At 34.5% G+C, this 19,213-nt stretch overlaps 1 protein-coding gene across 4 annotated transcripts in view; it reads right to left on the bottom strand.

Annotated features, from left to right (window-relative positions):
- RAD50 (RAD50 double strand break repair protein) overlaps nt 1-19,213 on the bottom strand; it is a 209,603-nt gene that overhangs the window by 38,313 nt on the left and 152,077 nt on the right. For all 4 annotated transcript variants that reach the window (XM_072957363.1, XM_072957365.1, XM_072957364.1 and 1 more), the window contains 8 exons: nt 16,698-16,883; nt 16,179-16,383; nt 5,668-5,796; nt 5,264-5,429; nt 4,361-4,554; nt 3,536-3,742; nt 2,327-2,509; nt 1,726-1,883 (listed from right to left, as the gene is read on the bottom strand). In XM_072957363.1, coding sequence (XP_072813464.1) covers nt 1,726-1,883; nt 2,327-2,509; nt 3,536-3,742; nt 4,361-4,554; nt 5,264-5,429; nt 5,668-5,796; nt 16,179-16,383; nt 16,698-16,883 — 1,428 coding nt within the window. The remainder of the gene's footprint in view (nt 1-1,725; nt 1,884-2,326; nt 2,510-3,535; nt 3,743-4,360; nt 4,555-5,263; nt 5,430-5,667; nt 5,797-16,178; nt 16,384-16,697; nt 16,884-19,213) is intronic.

Below are 19,213 nucleotides of genomic sequence, written 5' to 3' on the forward strand. Positions count from 1 at the left end.
CATCCCAGACACCACTCCTGTCTGGCTCTTCACTTTCTCCTCTTCCTTTTCCTGCCAACAGTTTAAATGTTAGTGTTTTCCAGCAGTCTGACTATAATTCTTTCTTTTCTCTTTGTATAACTCCTTCAAGTGACTCTACTTGACTCGAATTATCACTTACAAAGAAACAACTTCCAATCTTCTGAACTTCAAACTCCAAAATTCTATTCCCTAACAGACATTTTCACAAGAAACACAATATAACATGTCCAAATCCATTATATTCCTCAAAGATCTGTGTGGAATTTTTCTGTGTGTGTGTGTGTGTGTGTGTGTGTGTAATTTCTGACCCTCTTATCCAAGCACCACTCAAGGTGGTTTCTGAAAAAATTGATCACTTTTTTAAACTGTGGGAAAAACATAAAATTTAACATCTTAATATTTTCTTAATATTTTTAAGTGTACAGTACAGTAGTGTTAACTATATGCACACTGTTGTGCAATAGAGCTCTAAAACTTTTTCATTGTGCAAAACCAACACTCTGTACCCACTGAACAACTCCCCTTCTCCCTCCATCACCCCCACCAGTCGCCTGGCTTCTGGCTGCTTTGAATCTCCATTCTATATACTTCCTAAGAGTTTGACAACTTTGGATACTTCACGTAAGTAGACCATGCACTATTTGTCTTTTGTGACTAGTTTATTTCACTTAGTGTAATAAACTCAAGGTTCATCAAGTCGTAACATATGAGATGTCCTTTTTAAAAGATAAATAATATTCCATTATACATATATCAAATTTCCTTTATTTCTTCATCCATGAATGCTTGTTTACTTTCACCTCTTGGCTACTATGAATAATGCTGCAATGAACAAGGATTAGCAAATACCTCTTCAAGATCATGTTTTTAATGCATTTAAATGTATACTCAGAAGTGGAATTGCTGGATCATCCAGTAATTCTTAACTTTTTGAAAAGCCTCCAGGTTTTCTATAGTAACTGCACCATTTTATGTTCCCACTAATAATTCATAGGGTTCCAATTTCTCAATATCGTCACCAACACTTGTTATTTTCTGTTTTTTTGATAGTAATGTCATCCTAACTGGTGTGAAGGGATATATCACTGTGGTTCTGATTTGCATTTCCCTGATGATTAGTGATTTTGAGCATCTTTCCATGTGCTCGTTGGCGATTTGTACATCTTCTGTGGAGAAAAGTCTATTCAAGTCCTTTGCCCATTTTCTAATCTGGGTATTTGTTTTTTTATTATTGAGTTGTAGGAGTTATTATTCTGGATAATATCAGATATATAGTTTACAAATATTTTCTCCCATTCTGTGGATTGCCTTTTCCCTCTGATGATCATCTCCTTTGCTATTTAGACATTTTTAAGTTTGATGTAGTCCCATTTGTCTATTTTTGCTTCTGTTGTCTGTGCTTTTGGTGTCAAACCCAAGAAATCTTTGCTAATTTCAATATAATGAAGCTTTCCCCCTATGTTATCTTCTAGGAGTTTGATAGTTTCAGATCTCACTTTTTATAAAGGAGAATTTTAATCTTAATTTAGTTCTGCAAACTTTCAAGGAACAAGAGGTCCAAATTACCATGTTACCATTTTACTTAATTTGTAAAATACAGGACAAAGTCAATGAATAAGACATACCATTTCATGACAATAAATGATCTTAAAATAATTATGAAATAAGAGCTCTACTACATCTTCAAATGTTGTAAGTACTTACTTCAGTTTGGCAAGTCTGTCCCTGGTCTGATTAATTTCTTTTGATTTACTATGAAGCCAGTCTTCGAGCTGTTTTTTGTTGGGAAAATACCCTAACAATGAAGTTAATTCATCACTGTGCCTAGATTTTATTTTTCTGATATGTTCATCTTTGTCAGCCTAAAGGAGAAAAAAAATCTTTAAAAAATTAAGCTCATTATCTCCACATTACATAAAGAACAAAAATAAATTTCAGATTGATTCAACTTTTAGGCTTAAAAAATAGAACTATAAAAATGTAAGAAAATATAAGATTTCTTAAAGTCTTAAAGTGGGGGTGGACCTCCTAAGCCATAAGAGAAAAAAATTAAAACTTCTGTATAGTAATCAATAAAAATTAATAGCAATTTCTATGTATGTGCTTATATATACTTCTCCATTTTTTTTGTAATTAGAAAATAGTTTTTAAGCTTGACAGTCCATTTTTAGAGTATTAAGCTCACTTAATCTCCAAAATATAAAGACAATACCAACTAGATACTGCACAGAGTAACAATTATAAATGTAAAATAAGCTATTTTAAATACCAGAAAGTATAATTAGAACAAAAAGAAAGGTCATACTTTGTCTTTGGTCAGCATCTCCATCTGGGTGCGTGTTGTTGTATGATGGTTTAACTGCTCCATCTCCTGGTCCAATTTACGCAGGATCCTATCTAAGTCTGCTTTCTCATTTTGAAGGCTTATTACTTCTGTTTTTAGAGTTTCTATGTTGCTGTTTTTCTCAGCCTTGCTTAGCTCACGTTCCTTATCAATAATTCAAACAAATGCACAGGTTTATATAGTTGTGTTAAAATAATCACAAAGTGTATTAGAAATCAGCTAGTTCTCAGAATGGTCAAAATATTACTGTATCCTTTTATACAACAACAGAAAAAACAAAGGGAATAAGATTTTTAAGAAAAAAATCTTACAAAGTTACCTTACTATGTTATAATGGTAGAGAATTAGTAAATAAATCTGGAAGGGTCAAACAGGAGGGCAATACGAGAATTAGTGCAAAATTAAGAGAAATACGTTGACCTGTACAGTTTAGTGACTCTTCAGTCAATAATTAAGCATTTATAAAGTACCTATGTAACTGACTACACTGCCTGGCATATAGAAACTAAGAATAGTGTGGTGTGGTCCCTGACCAGTATCTCCCCATCACAACAGGGTAATACTGTGATAAAGTGATAAACTGACAAAAATGTATGCTATATGGTTAAGTTTGGGAGCAAAAAGAAATATTTAAATTATCAAGATGTGATCTGAAAGGGGGATTTGCCAAGCTTTTAGGATGCTTATTTTGGTAGTAAAGATGTGAAGGCAAGGGACAGATTAGAAACAAGGAAGAAATTTTGGAAATTCATGAAAGGAAGAGGTGGGCTAAGAAACTTTCTCCATGGAAAAAGTGATAACATGGTAATAATCATATAAAACCTAATGTGTGGAACCTAAAGGGAAAAAAACTTTTTTTTTAACTTAGATAAGTGGCTCTTAACCAAGGTATCATAAGAATCACCTAGTTTTGTTTTGAACACACATTTCCATGCCCCACTCTTAGAGATTTTTATTTGGAAGGTCTAAGGTCTAAGAAAAGGTACTTTTTAAAAGCTTCCTTAGGTAATTCTAATTTTCAGTCCACCAAATTTCAGGACAAGAGTTAGGTGATTAAGAATTTTAATTAAGAAGTCATAATCTTAGGATAAGCAACAGATAAAATACTTTAGAATGTAAGATTGTAAATGTCTTACCCCTTAAAATTACATTACTCAAATAATATCTTACAGTTTTTGTGAGCTCCTGGTCCAGTTCAAGAATCCTGTCTGAAGATCCTTCCAACTGCTGTAATTCATACTTCACATTTTTCAGCTCATTCTGCTTCTTACTTAGGATTTCTGATTTTAGCTCAATTATTCTTCCCAGTCCAGTTTTCTTATCTCTTATCTCATCTATCTGTTTTTGTTTCAGTGTCTCTTTTTCTGCAAAGTCATTCTAAATACATATGAGAAGAATGAGCATTAACAATCTTTTTCACTAAAAAAATTATTTAAGAAGGGTAGAGGGCTCAAGTGGTAGAGTGCATGCTTAGCATGCACAATGTCCTGGGTTCAGTCCCAGTACCTCCCTCAAAAATAAATAAACCTAATTACCTCCCTTCCCTGCCAAAATAAAAAAATAAATAATTAAGCAATACAATAATAAATAAATAAAATATTTAAAAAAAAATTCATTAAGAAAGTTTCTTCACTGCAAAAGTAACACATGCACACTGAGGAAAATACAGCCAAGTATGAAAAAAATGTAACAACAATCTCCCAGAGATAATCATTATTAACTCTGAGCAAACTTGTTCTATATGATTAGCTTTAAAAAGGAAATTTACCCCCCCAAAAAACAAAACCAAAAACAAAAAAAAAATAGGCCTCTATTTTCTTCGTATTTTTAACATTACAAACTTTTAAAAACTTTGCTTCCATGAAGGTTTTTTTCCTAGTTCATAGCAAATTTTATTCTAACACTAATTCAAAAATATGACAAAATAAGGTCCACCCTAAATTTAAAACAATTCTACTAGAGAATCTGACACACAAAAAAGTAAACAATATTTACTATCAGTTGGCTGGCGGTTTCTGCTTCCCTTTCTTGCCTCTCTCTCACAAGTTTGTGAAAATTTTTTATCTGTCTTTCACTGAATGGTCCACGCTCAAAGCCATCCAATTCTAGTTGTGCTGCTAAAGACTGAATCAATGAATCTCTAGCTCGAATATGTTCTTGATGACGATCGGCCTGTAGCTGTAGACGACCTTTAAAAAAACATAATAATAGTATTTCAGAAGTACAGGTGCCAGACAACCTAGGACGTGGAATTGGTATCTGAAGTGCAGTGGGAGGCAGTCTCATGAGACTGAGCTCCTAACCTGTGGGGTCTGTGCTGTCTGGACAGTGAGTGTGAGAAAGGAATTAAATTATATGACACTCAGCTGATATCCACTGAAAATTGGAGGATTGCTTAGTGTGGAAAAATCTGGTATCAGAATTGTTCTGAGTAGGAAAAAAAAGTGTTTTCTTTTAGTAATCTGCAAAACAATAGTATAATATCACAAGGATATTGACAGAGATATAATCCATCAATCTTATTCAGGTTTCCCCAGTTTTACTCATGTGTGTTTGTATTAAGTTTCATGTAATTTTATCGACTGTGTATGTTCATATATACAACATGACAGTCGAGATACTGAACAGTTCCAATACCACAAGAATCTCTCTTATTGTTTTTAAAACCATAACCACACTAACCTTTCTCCTGCCCCTCCTCCTACTGGGTATCCCTGGCAATCACTAATCTAGTTCTGTATTTCTAAAATTTTGGCATTTCCAAATGTTATATAAAATGGAAACACACTCTACATAATCTTTTGAGATTGACTTTTCTTCACTCAGTGTAATTCCACGGAGACTCATCATTTATGTATGCAGAAAATGCGTAATACTATAATAGGGAAAAAGACCTACCCTGTTCAACAAGTAGTTCTGATTTTTCTTGATTGAGAAGCCTAGATTCTTTATTTAATTTTTCCAGTTCACGCTGACAGTCTATCAGTCTCCTTTCTTTCTCCCTTACTGTTCTCTGATGATTGTGATATAAGTCATTTAGTTGCTCATCAGTCCCTTGAAAAACCTATGTAGAACCAAAATGAAGACGTTTAATAAGTAACGGGAAATACAAGGTATCACTCTGAGGTACAAAATACCAAAGCTTATTCAGTATCCTTCCTTTTAATGTAAGCATGGAAGTAACACAAACTTCAAAATGTGTATGTTTGTTTCAAAATATGAAGGGCAAAACAGAATCAAATGAGGTTCATTACACTATACCTCAAAATTCTGAAGGAGAACAAAATTCTACTACCACAAACCTTTTCCATTTTCTGCTCCAATTCACTATTATCTTTTTCCATCTGCCTCTTCCGGCTATCCAAGGCTTTAATTTCATTGTCGAGTCTCATGATTTTAGAGAGATTTTGTTCAATTTCTTTTAGACGATCCTGAAAATAAACACTGTTCTTAATAAAATTCACTATAGTTTACACTGTAAATAATTAAAGATAATAAGATGTCCCAGGGCCACGCACTTAGTAAAAGTGATCTCATTTAATGCTAACAATGCTATAAAGGGGGCAGAGAGAAACTGAGGATCAGAGACATTAAGTAAGTTGTCCAACTCCTCACAGCTAGTAAAGAAAAGCAGGAGTTAAACTCCATTACCAACTCCAAAGCCCATCCCTTGCCCTCAACACCTCCCATAAAAATCATTCATTCATTGGGTACTTACAGCTACATTATCACATTATCACAAATGTGATAAAAGTATCACATTTTAAGAACTTACTCCTTAAAGGTTAACTATTAAGCTTATTAAAAAAGAAAACAGAACTACTGCATGGACTAGAAACTCATGGTGTGTCACCAGTGCATCCTGAGCCTGTAGGTAAATTTACATGGAAAACTATATTTTGATTCAAAGTCTGCTCAAGCACAGAGGACTGAGAACAAGTGAAGTGCGACAAACGATCTCAGTGGCCTGCTTCCAGGGACAGGTGGTTACCTTATGAGGAACATGAGTGACCTGGCTCAGAGTATTCTCTCCTTGAATGATGTTGGGATACTCTTCCAGGGTTTGCCTCTATGATTCCAAGGCTGACCAATTCCTTTTCTAAGCCATTTTTAGAATGTAATTTTTTAACTAACATCATTATTACAGATATTAGTTGTAGGCCTTCATAGCTGCATCAAAATGCATCCTTAACTTCAATGTCATTTAATAAAATTATACTAATACCATATTTTGTGATTTGTATACTAATGGGTAGCATGTAATCACCACAGAAACTTTAACTTTGTTCACTAATGCATCCCCAGGACATGTAACAGGTGTTCAGTATGTTAGCTGAATGAGAGATCTGAAAAAGTAATTTTACCAACAATAATAGTCACAGCTATCACTGACTAAATACCTCCACTGCAGACACTGTACTAAGTGCTGCTGTACATTCTCTCTAATCATCACGACACTACAGGCAAACCTCAGAGATTCAGCAGGTTCAGTTGCAGATCACTACAATAAAGTGAGTATCACCATAAAACAAGTCAAATGAATTTTTTTGGCTTCACAGTGCATATGAAAACAGTTTACACAATACTGTAGAAGTATGCAATAGTATTACATCTAAAAAAACCACAATGTTCACTTTTTGACCTCTTCCCCTGAATCATGAATGTTCTTAATGACATCTAGAATGGTGAATCCTTTCCAGAAGGTTTTCAATTTACCCAGATCCATATTGGGATCACGTTTATGGCAGCAAGAGCCTTATGAAATGTGTTTCTTCAAAAAAAATTGAAAGTCAAAGTGACTCTTTGATCTATGGGCTGTAGAATGGATGTTGTGTTAGCAGGCATGAAAACGACGTGAATCTCATGTTCATTTCCATCATAGCTCTTGAGTGACCAGATTCATGGTTAATAAGCAGTAATAGTTTGGAAAAAAATTCTTTTTTTTTTTTTTTTTACTGAGCAATAGATCTCAACAGTGAGTTTAAAATATTCAGTAAACCATGTTGTAAACAGATGTGCTGTCATCCAGCCTTTGTTGCTCCATTTACGGAGCACAGGCACAGTAGATTTAGCGTAATTCTTAAGGGCCCTAGGACTTCTGGTATGGTAAATGAGCACTGGCTTCCACTTAAAGTCACAAGCTGCATTAGTCCCTAACAACAACCGTGAGCCTGTCCTTGGAAACTCTGAAGCCAGGTATTAACTTCTCCTTTCTAGCTATGAATGTCCTAGATGCCATCTCCTTCCAATAAAAGGCTGTTTTGTCTCCACTGAAAATCTGCTGGGTAGTGTAGACACCTTCATTGATGATCTTAACTAGATCTTCTGGATGACTTGCTCTAGCTTCTACATCAGTACTTCCTGCTTCACCTTGCACTTTTATGTTACAGAGATGGCTTCTTTCCTTAAATCTCAAGAATCAACCTCTGCTATTTTCAAACTTGTCTTCTACAGCTTCCTTACCTCTCTTGGCCTTCACAAAATTGAAGAGAGTTAGGACCTTGCTCTGGATTAGGCTTTGACTTAAGGGGATGTTGTGGCTGTTTTGATCTTCTGACCACTAAAACCTTCTCCACATCAACACTAAGCCTGTTGCACATTCTTATCATTTGTATGTTTACTGGAGTAGCACTTTTAATTTCCTCTGAGAACTTTGCTTTGCATTCACAACTTGGCTAATGAATCGGCAGAAGAGGCCTAGCTTTCAGCCTGTCTTGGCTTTTCATATACCTTCCTTACTAAGCTAATCATTCTTAGCTTTTGATTTAAAGTGAGAGACGTGTGACTCTTCCTTTCACTTGAAGACTTAGAGGTCACTGTAGGATTAGTAATTGGTTTAATTTCAATATTGTTGTGTCTCAGGGAGTAGAAAGGCTCAAGGAAACAGAGAAAGATGGGGGAAATGGCTGGTCAGTAGAGCAGTCAGAACACACACAACATTTATCAATTAAAGTCACTGTTTTATATGAGGATTCTGACTGCTCTACCCCCCAAAAATTTCAATAGTAATATCAAAGATCACTGATCATAGATCACCACAATAAATATAATAATGATAAAGACTGAAATATTGCAACACTTACCTCAACATAACACAGAAAAACAAAGTGAGCAAATGCGACTGAAAAAAAGGCACCAATAGACCTGCTTTAATGTAGGGTTGCTGTGGCACAAACCTTCAATGTGTAAAAAATGCAGTATCTACAAAGCACAATAAGGAGAAGCATACCCATACAGGCTAAGTAGGAGACTCAGAGGACTTGCATAAAGCTATGTACTTAAAAATGGGAGATGAGATTGGGAGGCAGGGTGGTATAACAATAAAGACTGTAGGCTCTGCTTATCGCTAAAATCTGGAACAAGACAAGGATGCCCACTCTCACCAATTCTATTCAACACAGCATTGGAAATCTTAGCCATAGCACCAGACAAGAAAAAAAATGTAAAACGGATCCAAATTGGAAGAGAAGAGGTAAAATTATGACTACATGCAGATGACATAATACAATATATAGAAAATCCCAAAGGCTCCACACAAAAACTACTACAGCTGACAAAAGAACTTGGCAAGGTAGCAGGATACAAGATTAACATACAGAAATCAGTTGTATTTCTTTACAGTAACAATGAAAGATCAGAAAAGTTAAGTAAAAAAAAAAAAATCCCTTTTAAAATTGCATCCAAAAAAATAAAATACTTCGGAGTAAATCTGACCAACAAGGTGAAATACTTACACATGGAGAACTACAAAACACTGACTAAGGAAATTGAAGATGATTTTAAAGAAATGGAAAGATATCCCATGCTCTTGGATTGAAAGAATTATTATTGTTTAAATGGCCATACTACCGAAAGCAATCTGTGGTTTAATGAAATACCTATCAAATTACCAAGGACATTTTTCACAGAACGAATAATCCTAACATTTATATGGAATCACAAAAGACCGAGAATTGTCAAAGCAATATTGAAGAAAAAGAACGAAGCTGGAGAAATAACCCTCCCAGACTTCAGACAATACTTCAGAGTTACAGAAATCAAAACAGCATGGTATTGGTGCAAAAACAGGCACATAGATCAATGAAACAGAATAGAGAGCCCAGAAATAAACCCGCAAATTTTTGGTAAATTAATCTTTGACAAAGGAGGCAAGAACATACAATGGAGTAAAGACAGTCTCTTCAGCAAGTGGTGTTGGGAAAGCTAGACAGCCGCATGTAAATCAATGAAGTTAGAACACTCCCTCACACCATACACAAAAATAAACTCAAAATGGCTTAGACTTAAACATTAGACAAGACAAAACTCCTACAAGAGAACATAGGTAAAACATTCTTTGACATAAACCTTAGCAATGTTCTCCTAGGGCAGTCTACCCAGGCAACAGAAATAAAGGCAAAAATAAACAAATGGGATCTAATTAAACTTAAAAGCTTTTGCACAGCAAAGGAAACTATAAACAAAACAAAAAGACAACTTATGGAATGGGAAAAAGTATTTGCAAATGATGTGAATGACAAGGGCTTAAGCTCCAAAATATGCAAAAAAGCTCATACAACTTAACAAAAAACAAACAACCTAATCCAAAAATGGGCAAAAGAGCTAAACAAACAATTTTCCAGTGAAGACATACAAATGGCTAATAAGCACATGAAAAAAATTGCTCAGTATCACTAATTATCAGAGAAATGCAAATCAAAACTACAATGATATATCACCTTATACCAGTCAGAATGGCCAACATTAAAAAGTCCACAAACAATAAACGCTACAGAGGGTGTAGAGAAGAAGGAACCCTCCTAAAGTGTTGGTGGGAATGTAGTTTGGTGTAGCCATTTTGGAAAACAGTACAGAGATCCCTTAAAAAACTAAAAATAGACTTACCATGATTCAGCAATCCTACACCTGGGCATGTATCTGGAAGAAACTCTGATTCAAATGGTACATGCACCCAGTGTTCATAGCAGCATTGTTTACATTAGCTAAGACATGGAAACAACCTAAAAGTCCATCAACAGATAACAGGATAAAGAAGTTGTACTATATTTGTACAATGGAATACTACTCAGTGATAAAAAAGAATAAAATAATGCCATTTGCAGCAACATGGATGGACCTGGAGATCATCATTTTAAGTGAAGTAAACAAGAAAGAGAAAGAAAAACACCGTATCACTCATATGAGGAATCTAAAAAAAAACACACAAATGAACTTATTTACAAAACAGAAACAGACTTGGTTACCAGGGTAGGATGGGGATGGGAAGGAATAAATTGGGAATTTGAGATTTACAAATGCTAACAACTATATATGGGATAAACAACAAGCTTATACTGTATAGCACGTGGAACTGTATTTAATATCTTGTAGTAACCTATAATGAAGAACATGAAAAGGAATACATGTATGTATATGTATGACTGAAACATCATGCTGTACACCAGAAATTGATGCAACCCTATAAACTGACTATACTTCAATTAAAAAAAAAAGAAAAAAAAAAGAAAGAAAAGAAAAGAAAAAAAGACTGTAGGCTGTGGGCACTGGAATGATTGGATGTCTGTATGTAAAGAAGTAAACCTCAACCTTACCTCACACCATATTCAAAAATTAACCTGAAAGTGGGGCATATACTTCAACATAAAAATCCAACCTATAAAAACCTCAAGAAAACACAGAAGAAAATCTTTATGACCTTGGGTCAGGCAAATATTTCCTAGATAAGAAAAACAAAAAGCAAAAACTAAGAACAAAATTTGATAAACTAGACTTAATCAAAATTAAAAACTCCTGACCTTTGGAAAGTAGGAAAGAAAATAAAATATCTGCAAAACACATATCTGACTAGGATTTGTATCCATATTCCATAAATAACTGCCACAGCTTCAATAATAAGACAAAAAAAAAACCCCAAAACCTACTGAAAATAGGCAAAAGATTGGAATAGACACTTTACCAAAGATATTCAGATGGCAAATAAACATATAAAAAGATTCTCAACATCCATTAACATAGGAAAATGCAAATTAAAACCACAATGAGAAAATAATCTACTACAATGGCTAAAAGACTGACAACACTAAGTGACAAGAATGAAGCTCAACTACACTCATACATTGTTGTAGGACTACCAAATGGTACAGCCACTTTGAAAAATAGTCTGACATCTCATAAGGTTAAACATACACTTACCATACAACCTAGTAATCCCATTCCTAGGATATTACCCAAGAGAGATGAAAACATCTCCAAACAAAGATCTGTAAACAAAAAATGATAGCACTTCTATTTATAATAGCTAAAAGCTCCTAACAAACCAGTGTCCATCAACCATGGAACGGATGAACAAATTTTACTGTGTCCATACAACAGAATACCCTCAGCAATAAAAAGGAACAAACTACCTATACATGCAACAACACAGGCAAATTAAAAAGCATTATGCTAAGAAGCCAGACACAAAAGGCTATGTAATGTATGATTCCATTTATGAGGTGTTGTGGAAAAGGCAAAACTATAATGACAGAAAACAAATCAGTGATTACCAAGTGGAGATAGGGGACTGACTACAAATTGACTTGAGAGAACTTTCTGAGGTTGTGGAAATGTGTACCTTAATTATAGTAGTAGTAATGCTGGGGTTTAGGGAATAGCTCAGTGTAGAATGCATGTTTAGCATGCTCAAAGTCCTGGGTTCAATCCCCAGTACATTCATTTAAAAAAAAAAAGTAGTAATGCTACTGTATGCATTCGGCCAAACTCATCAAACCACACACTTTCAAAAGGATGGATTTTACTATATGCAAATTATATATCAATAAATCTGACTTAAAAAAGAAAAAGGATGGGCTTAGGAATCTGAGAGGTCTCAGCTCAAGTCCTGGCTTTACCCTTAACTTCCATTATGAACACCTGTGCCTCAGTTTTCTTGCCTATAAAAGCTCAGGGTTACTATAGGGCTTACATAATACATTTAAAGTGTTTTGATCAGTGACTTGGGCACACAGTGGCCTTCAATGAAGGGGACCATTCACATTACTCGTAAAAAAAATATTCTGTGTTCAGAAAATATCTTGAGCGCTGTAACAAAGAGAACTGGATTAATTCTTAAGAGCAATGAATATAACAACTCCGTTATGGTACCCTCCTTGTCAGAAATGTCTGAGCTTTTATCAGTGCTTTGACTATGTCTCAGTGGGCATTAACATTATCTTGGCTTGAATCTTTTGTGACATCTCCAGCTGCTTCATTCCTTAAATCCAGCCAGTTGCCAGATCCTAGAGATTCCCTCTTTGACATCTGTGTTTTGGATTGAATCCCAAAGTGCAAAACACAGGCTCTATCCTCAGAGCACACAACCTATTAAAAGGAGCTAAGACAAGAAGAAAGACAACAAAAAAATATAGCGGCGTGTTTAAAGCGTAAGTGTTAGTGTGAAATAAAACAAAAGAATCAGACAATTAGCCTATCTATACAAGGACTATGAACTTATGTATGGAAGAATAAATAAGGGCCAAAGGGTGCTTTTGAACTTGAAAACAAATTTCTCAAGCAATTTCCACTGAAGGCAAGAAAGGAAAACAGGCCTAAGTGCGTTAAGTTCAGGATAGGATGTGGTAGTATGGGAATAAAGTAAGTTATGAGAGAGATCCTGAACATGGAAGAAATCTGTAAAAATGGAAAAGAATGAATTATAGTACCCTACTGAAATGACACTGTCCTCTGGATGGATGCTGGAAAGGTGATTTGACTCAAAATTTATATTGAGTTCTCTGAAAGGAAGAATCCTCATAACTTAGAGCTAAAAAAGGACTTCGGAAATCATTCACTTAATAAATATTTATTGAACCACTGCTAAGTGCCGGACACTGGGCCAGTCTCTGAAGACACAGAATAAGATTGAGCCCTTGGAGAACTAGCCAAAATTAAATATAGATAGAGAACTATACAAACACCTCAATGTTTGCTACAGCCTTGGTTAGAATCCTGGCACTGCTCAATAAACACTAGGTATTATCACTTAGCTCTGACATTATTTCCTATATAAATACTCCATTTCAACTATAAGGATTTCCTTGATATTATTCAAAAATAGCTTGCTTTTTACTATCCTTGTGTCTCTAATTACCTATCCATTTCAGGTCAACAAAACCACACCCCAAATTCAGTTCTATGAAATCCTCTCTGGCTATCTCAGACAGAAAATTCTCTTCCTCCTCAGAGCTCTCACAGCTCTTGTCTTTTTCTACCTTCTGTGTGCTTGTCATCTTTACAACCAGGCTGCCTCTAAGAAAATGTGTTCCAATACCTTGGTGATTATCACAGTAACTAAACACAGTTATGACAACTTGTTCTAAAATAGAACATACTTTGTCACTCTTTTGTCTACTGAACTACATTCTAAATCCATTAGGTTCTTTATAATCTGACTGCAATTCTTATCTTTCACTTCTTCTATCCTGATTTACTCAACCAGGCTCTTCCTCACACAATCTTATTTTAACAAGCTTGTACATGAGAATAAATACATATATACATGCGTATATTTGTATACACATATATATATTGTATTTTTGCAAAAAAAAAACTGCTGGTAGGATACATGTAGGAAGTTAGGGTGAGAAGTGGGAAGAGCATCTCTTACTTTTCAACTAAATACTCTTCCATAATTTCATGGTGAGCATGTATTACTTTTAAAATACAAAATAAAATGCCTTCTAGTCTGTTAATTTGATTCTTCTCCACTTTTTACGGCCCAGCCCAGCTCTGACTCTTTCATTGAAAGCCCTGTGATAGATTTCTGTTCAAGGCTGTCACTTTGGTATTTTTTTTCCATACCATACACTTCACCTGTTTCAACATTTTTTAGTATTTTCACAGCGTTGTGAAAACATCCCCATAATCTAATCTTATATTTTCACTTCCAAAAAAGAAACCCTGTGCCCCTTAGCAGTCACTATTCATTTCTCTCTACTCACTACCTTAGGCAACTGCTAATCTATTTTCTGTCTCTATAGATTTGCCTATTCTGGACATTTCAAATTAATGGAATCATACAATATGTGGTCTTTTATGGTTGGCTTCTTTCACTTAGCACTTTTTGAGGTTCTTGCCTATTGTACCATGTATCAGAACTTCATTCCTTATAGCTGAATTATATTCCATATACAAATATGCCACATTTTATTGATCAGTTAGTTAATGGACATCTGAGTTATTTCCAGTTTTTGGCTATTACAAATAACGCTGCTATGAACATTTCTATAGAAGTTTTTGTGTAGATGTATGTTTTAATTGATATTGGGAATAAGACATTTAGTAAAATTGCTAGGTCATATAGCAACTCCATGTTTAACATTCTGAGGAACTGCTGAACTGTTTTCCAAAATGGCTGTCCCATTTAACATTCCCACCAGCATGTATGAGGGTCCCAATTTCTCCACATCCTTATCAATACTTATTATCTATCTTTTTGACTTAACAGCCCATTCTAGTGGGTGTGAAGTGATATCTCATTGTGGTTTTGATTTGCATTTTCCTGATGAATAATAATGTCAAGCATCTTTTCATGTGCTTATTGGACACATACATAGCTTCCCTAGAGAAATATCTATTTGGATACTTTGCCCATTTTCAAATTGTTTCCTTTTTTAAATTGAGTTATAAGGGTTCTTTATATATTCCAGATAAAAGTTCTTTATGAGATTTGTGACTTGCAAATATTTTCTCCCATTCTATGGGGTGTCTTTTTGCTTTCTTGATGGTATTGTTTGCAGAACAAAAGGTTTTTATTTTGATAAAGTCCAATTAATCCATTTTTCCTTTTCTCACTTGTGCCACAGTCTCCATCTTTTAGCTCCTAAAGAAACTATGCTCTAAACTATATTATTCACACAGCTCTTTACTTTACTTCTTTGTAATCCTAACTATCTTTTAAGAGATATTCCTTGTTTCTCCAACTAGATTATAAGTTCTTTAAAAACAAGTCTAAGCCTCTGGCTTCCCTATCCCCAAGAGCACTTGGCACAGTAAATATTCACTAAAAGATGCATTCATGTCAATGGGCACTGGGAAAGAAAACCAAAGTTTTTCCAGATTAAAATTCAAAGATCTATACCAGTATTTATAGGTAAGTTTTAAAAAACAAGTCATTAATTAAAATTTTTTTTCTTAAATCTTTCACTCTCTGAAACTTTAGGAAAGCCATTTTTAAGAACGCTCTTATTTAGACTAAGAACACCTTAAGGGACAAGGATGGTGGTGTAGTCCTCCTTGTATCTGTAGCCCCACGTCCAGTACACCCTGGCACACAGGAAACACTAAATAAATGCTTGTGAAGTGAATGAAAGGGTTTCAAGGTCTTTCTTACAAATCATAGAATTTAGAAAAAAGCTAACTCATTAACAAACATAAGAACATGTTATGTATCAATTACAAATTTTGTGAAATGTCAAGAACATCCCGCAAATTATTAAAAAATCCCTAGAAAGACCTGCCAATTAAAAAAAAAATCTCAAGAATATAGAACTGTAAAGTTGAGTCATTAACTGTACATCATTTAAGTGATGTACATTACTAATTTAATATGATGCTACAAATTTGATTACTGTCAAATCCAAGGTCTTTCAGTTACTTTAAGACTACCCATCTAATACAGACCTAAGACATTAACCATAACATAATGTAGTCTCTGATAATTTCTTCAAGAAATACACACACCATTCAAATTCACAGAAAAATAGAAGTGCTTTTAGGGTGAGAGCTACCATAATAAAAGGTAACATTCTCTTTAGGACACAAGAAATCAAATTACCTCCAGTGAATCAAGTTCATTCTCATAAGATTTGACAATTTCCTTTGAAGATGTTAACTGGGCTTCCTTGCTAGTAATCTGATCACGAATCTCACAAGCTTTTTCCTTATTCTGCTTCAGATATTTTAGTTCTGTTTGACATTCCTTTACTTTCTGACCTTGTGTCTGACGTACCTGCCGAAGTGTTTCCAAGGCTTTAATGTACCTTTGAAGACATTAAATAAAAGTCAAATTTCTGCCTAAGTAAATTACAATATATTCAAATAATAGAATATAATGCAATCATTAAGATTACATTTACAAAGAGTTTTTAATAACTTAGAAAATACTTGTGACATAACAGTAAGTAAAAAAGTTACATACATACTGTCAACCAGGTAAATAAAGATGCACAGAAGGAAAACCAAAAGAAACATGCCCACTGGTTGCCATGGATGAGAAGTAATAAAAGAAGCATCCAAATTGCAACCACGGCTCAATAACTTAATAGGCTACGAAATCTAATTAAAGGTTACAAACCTTGTCGCTGAAAAAATTTCATCAAATTTTTGCTTCAAAGCCTTTCCTTCACTTAAAGGCCAATTAGACTCTTCTTGGTGACAGAAAATGACATTATTTAGCACAGATTTGGAAACCCCAAGAGAACTTATCATCTCTCGGTCAATTTCTGCACACTTGGAGCTAAGACTGACTTTTTCGCCATGCCTATAGAAAAATGAAATCAAGGAAGTATGTAAAATGTCAATCAGCAGATGACTGGATAAAGAAGTTGTAATGTACATAGACATATTTTTAATAGATTACACTCCACTTAAAGTCATTATAAAATATTAGTTATATTCCCTGTGCTGTATACATATATATACAATTGAATACCATTCAACCATTAAAAAAAAAAGCCATTTGTTGCAACATGGATGTAACTGGAGACTGTCATGCTAAGTGAAGTAAGCTAGAAAAAGAAAAATACCATATGATATCATGCATATGTGGAATCAAAAAAAAAAGACACAAATGAACTTATTTACAAAAAAACAAACAGACTCAGATATAGAAAACAAACTTACGGTTACAAGGGGGGAAGGGAAGGAATAAACTGAGAGTTCAAGATTTACAGATGCTAATGACTATATATGGGATAGATAAAATATATCTATATATACTGTACAGCACAGGGAACTATACTCAATATCTTCTATAACCTATAATAAAAGAGAACATGAAAAAGAATATATGTATGTATATGTATGACTGAAACATGCTGTACCCCAGAAACTGACACATTGCAAACTGACTATACTTCATTAAAAAAGAAAAAAAAAGAAATTATGTAAAATAACCTCCAGCTGTACCTACTTTATTGCTTAATCAATCCTTCATGCTGTACTTGCCTAAAAAAAAGAAAAAAAGAAAAAAAAAAATCCCCTCATTTATCCCCTGTGGATGGCATTCTCATAATAAAAAATGTCTTAAATGATTCAACAGTTCACTAATGAAAGAGTATGTAAAACAAGGTGGTAGGGAAAAGATGCCAGAATTTTTTTTAACATATTTGGGCTTTTAATGTAATAATTTAAAATATTTATAGACAGTACACAGAGGAATATAAGCTGTCTATAATCCCCAGAATTTAAAAATAAGAGACTTGAAAGAATAAAACAAAACATGATGATACACAGCAGACAAGCAAAAATAAAAATATTTAAAGAATGTGTAGTTTAGATAAGGGGTAGTAACAGATACACATTAAGAGGAATGTAAAGGCAAACCTTAGTAGTGCCCATCCAAGCAAATCCAGGGAAGATTCTTAATTAGTAGACCCAAGTTCCAGGGTCACACTGAGAAAGCAATATAGAGAACTACCTCAGGGTCTTTTAAATGAGTTCCCTACTTCACCATACCCAGGGCCAGGCCTGACCTCGGATTCTAAGACATCTCTCAGTTATCTTTCTTCAGAAAGATAAATTCACCATTTTCTTTCATATCTTCTGTCTAGTATCTGTTAATACCCAGATTAGGTGAACAGAGGCAATATCTGTCTTTACTGTCATTTATATCTATCATGAAAACATTACACTGAAGGTATTCAGACTGTTTTGTAGGGGGGTATTATGGACATTGATATACTAGGAGGTTATCACATTAGACCAGGGAAAGATGATGGTAGCTTGAACCAGAATGGTTGTCACAGAGAAGGAGAGAAACAGACTCAAGAGCCACTGGGCTAAATCCATAGGACTTGGTAATGGACTAAATATAGAAGGCAAGGAAGGTGTCAAGACAGACAGGTTCTTGGCTTGTGTTAATGGATGGATGGTAGTGTCATTCACTGAGGAAGAGAAGTGCAAGAGGAACGAGCTGTGGGAGATTTTCTAAAGGAGAGTCAGGGGAAAAGGATCATGAGCTTGGTTTTGAATATGCTGAAACTGAGGTATAAAATAAGAGACAGTTGGGTACACAGGTCTGGAAACTGAAGTCTGGTCGAGAGATATAAATCCATGAGTCATCTACAAATACATGGTAATTCAAGCAATGAAAGTGAATGCGCTTATCTAGGAAGAGAGTATCAAGCAAAAACAGGAGAGGATCTAGGATTGAGCCTGTGGAACTCCAATATTTTTTGGCTGGGTAGGACATGGTTGTGTGGGAAGGAAATAGGCAACAATGTTGTGCCATGTAATGATAGTCTGGAAAAAAATTTTCAAGTAAGAAGTGATTAGATAGCTACTATTTACTGAGTTGTACATGGAACAATGACCCTCCAAAGATAATGATATCCTAATCCCTGGATTTTGAGAACGTGTTTGGTTATGTGGCAAATGGGGATTAAGACCACAGATAGAATTAATGCTGCTTCTCATCTGACTTTATTTAAAAAAATTTATTATGTATATTTCACCACAACTTTAAACATTGTTAATATTTTAAAATGACATAAACTTTACATACTAAAATTGTACTGTATTTTTGACATATGGATATGAGTTTTGGTATATTCATATAATCATGACATCACCATGGTAAAAACAATGAAC

This window comes from Vicugna pacos, chromosome 3, assembly GCF_048564905.1.
Source record: "Vicugna pacos chromosome 3, VicPac4, whole genome shotgun sequence".
In the NCBI taxonomy this organism is placed as follows: domain Eukaryota; kingdom Metazoa; phylum Chordata; class Mammalia; order Artiodactyla; family Camelidae; genus Vicugna; species Vicugna pacos.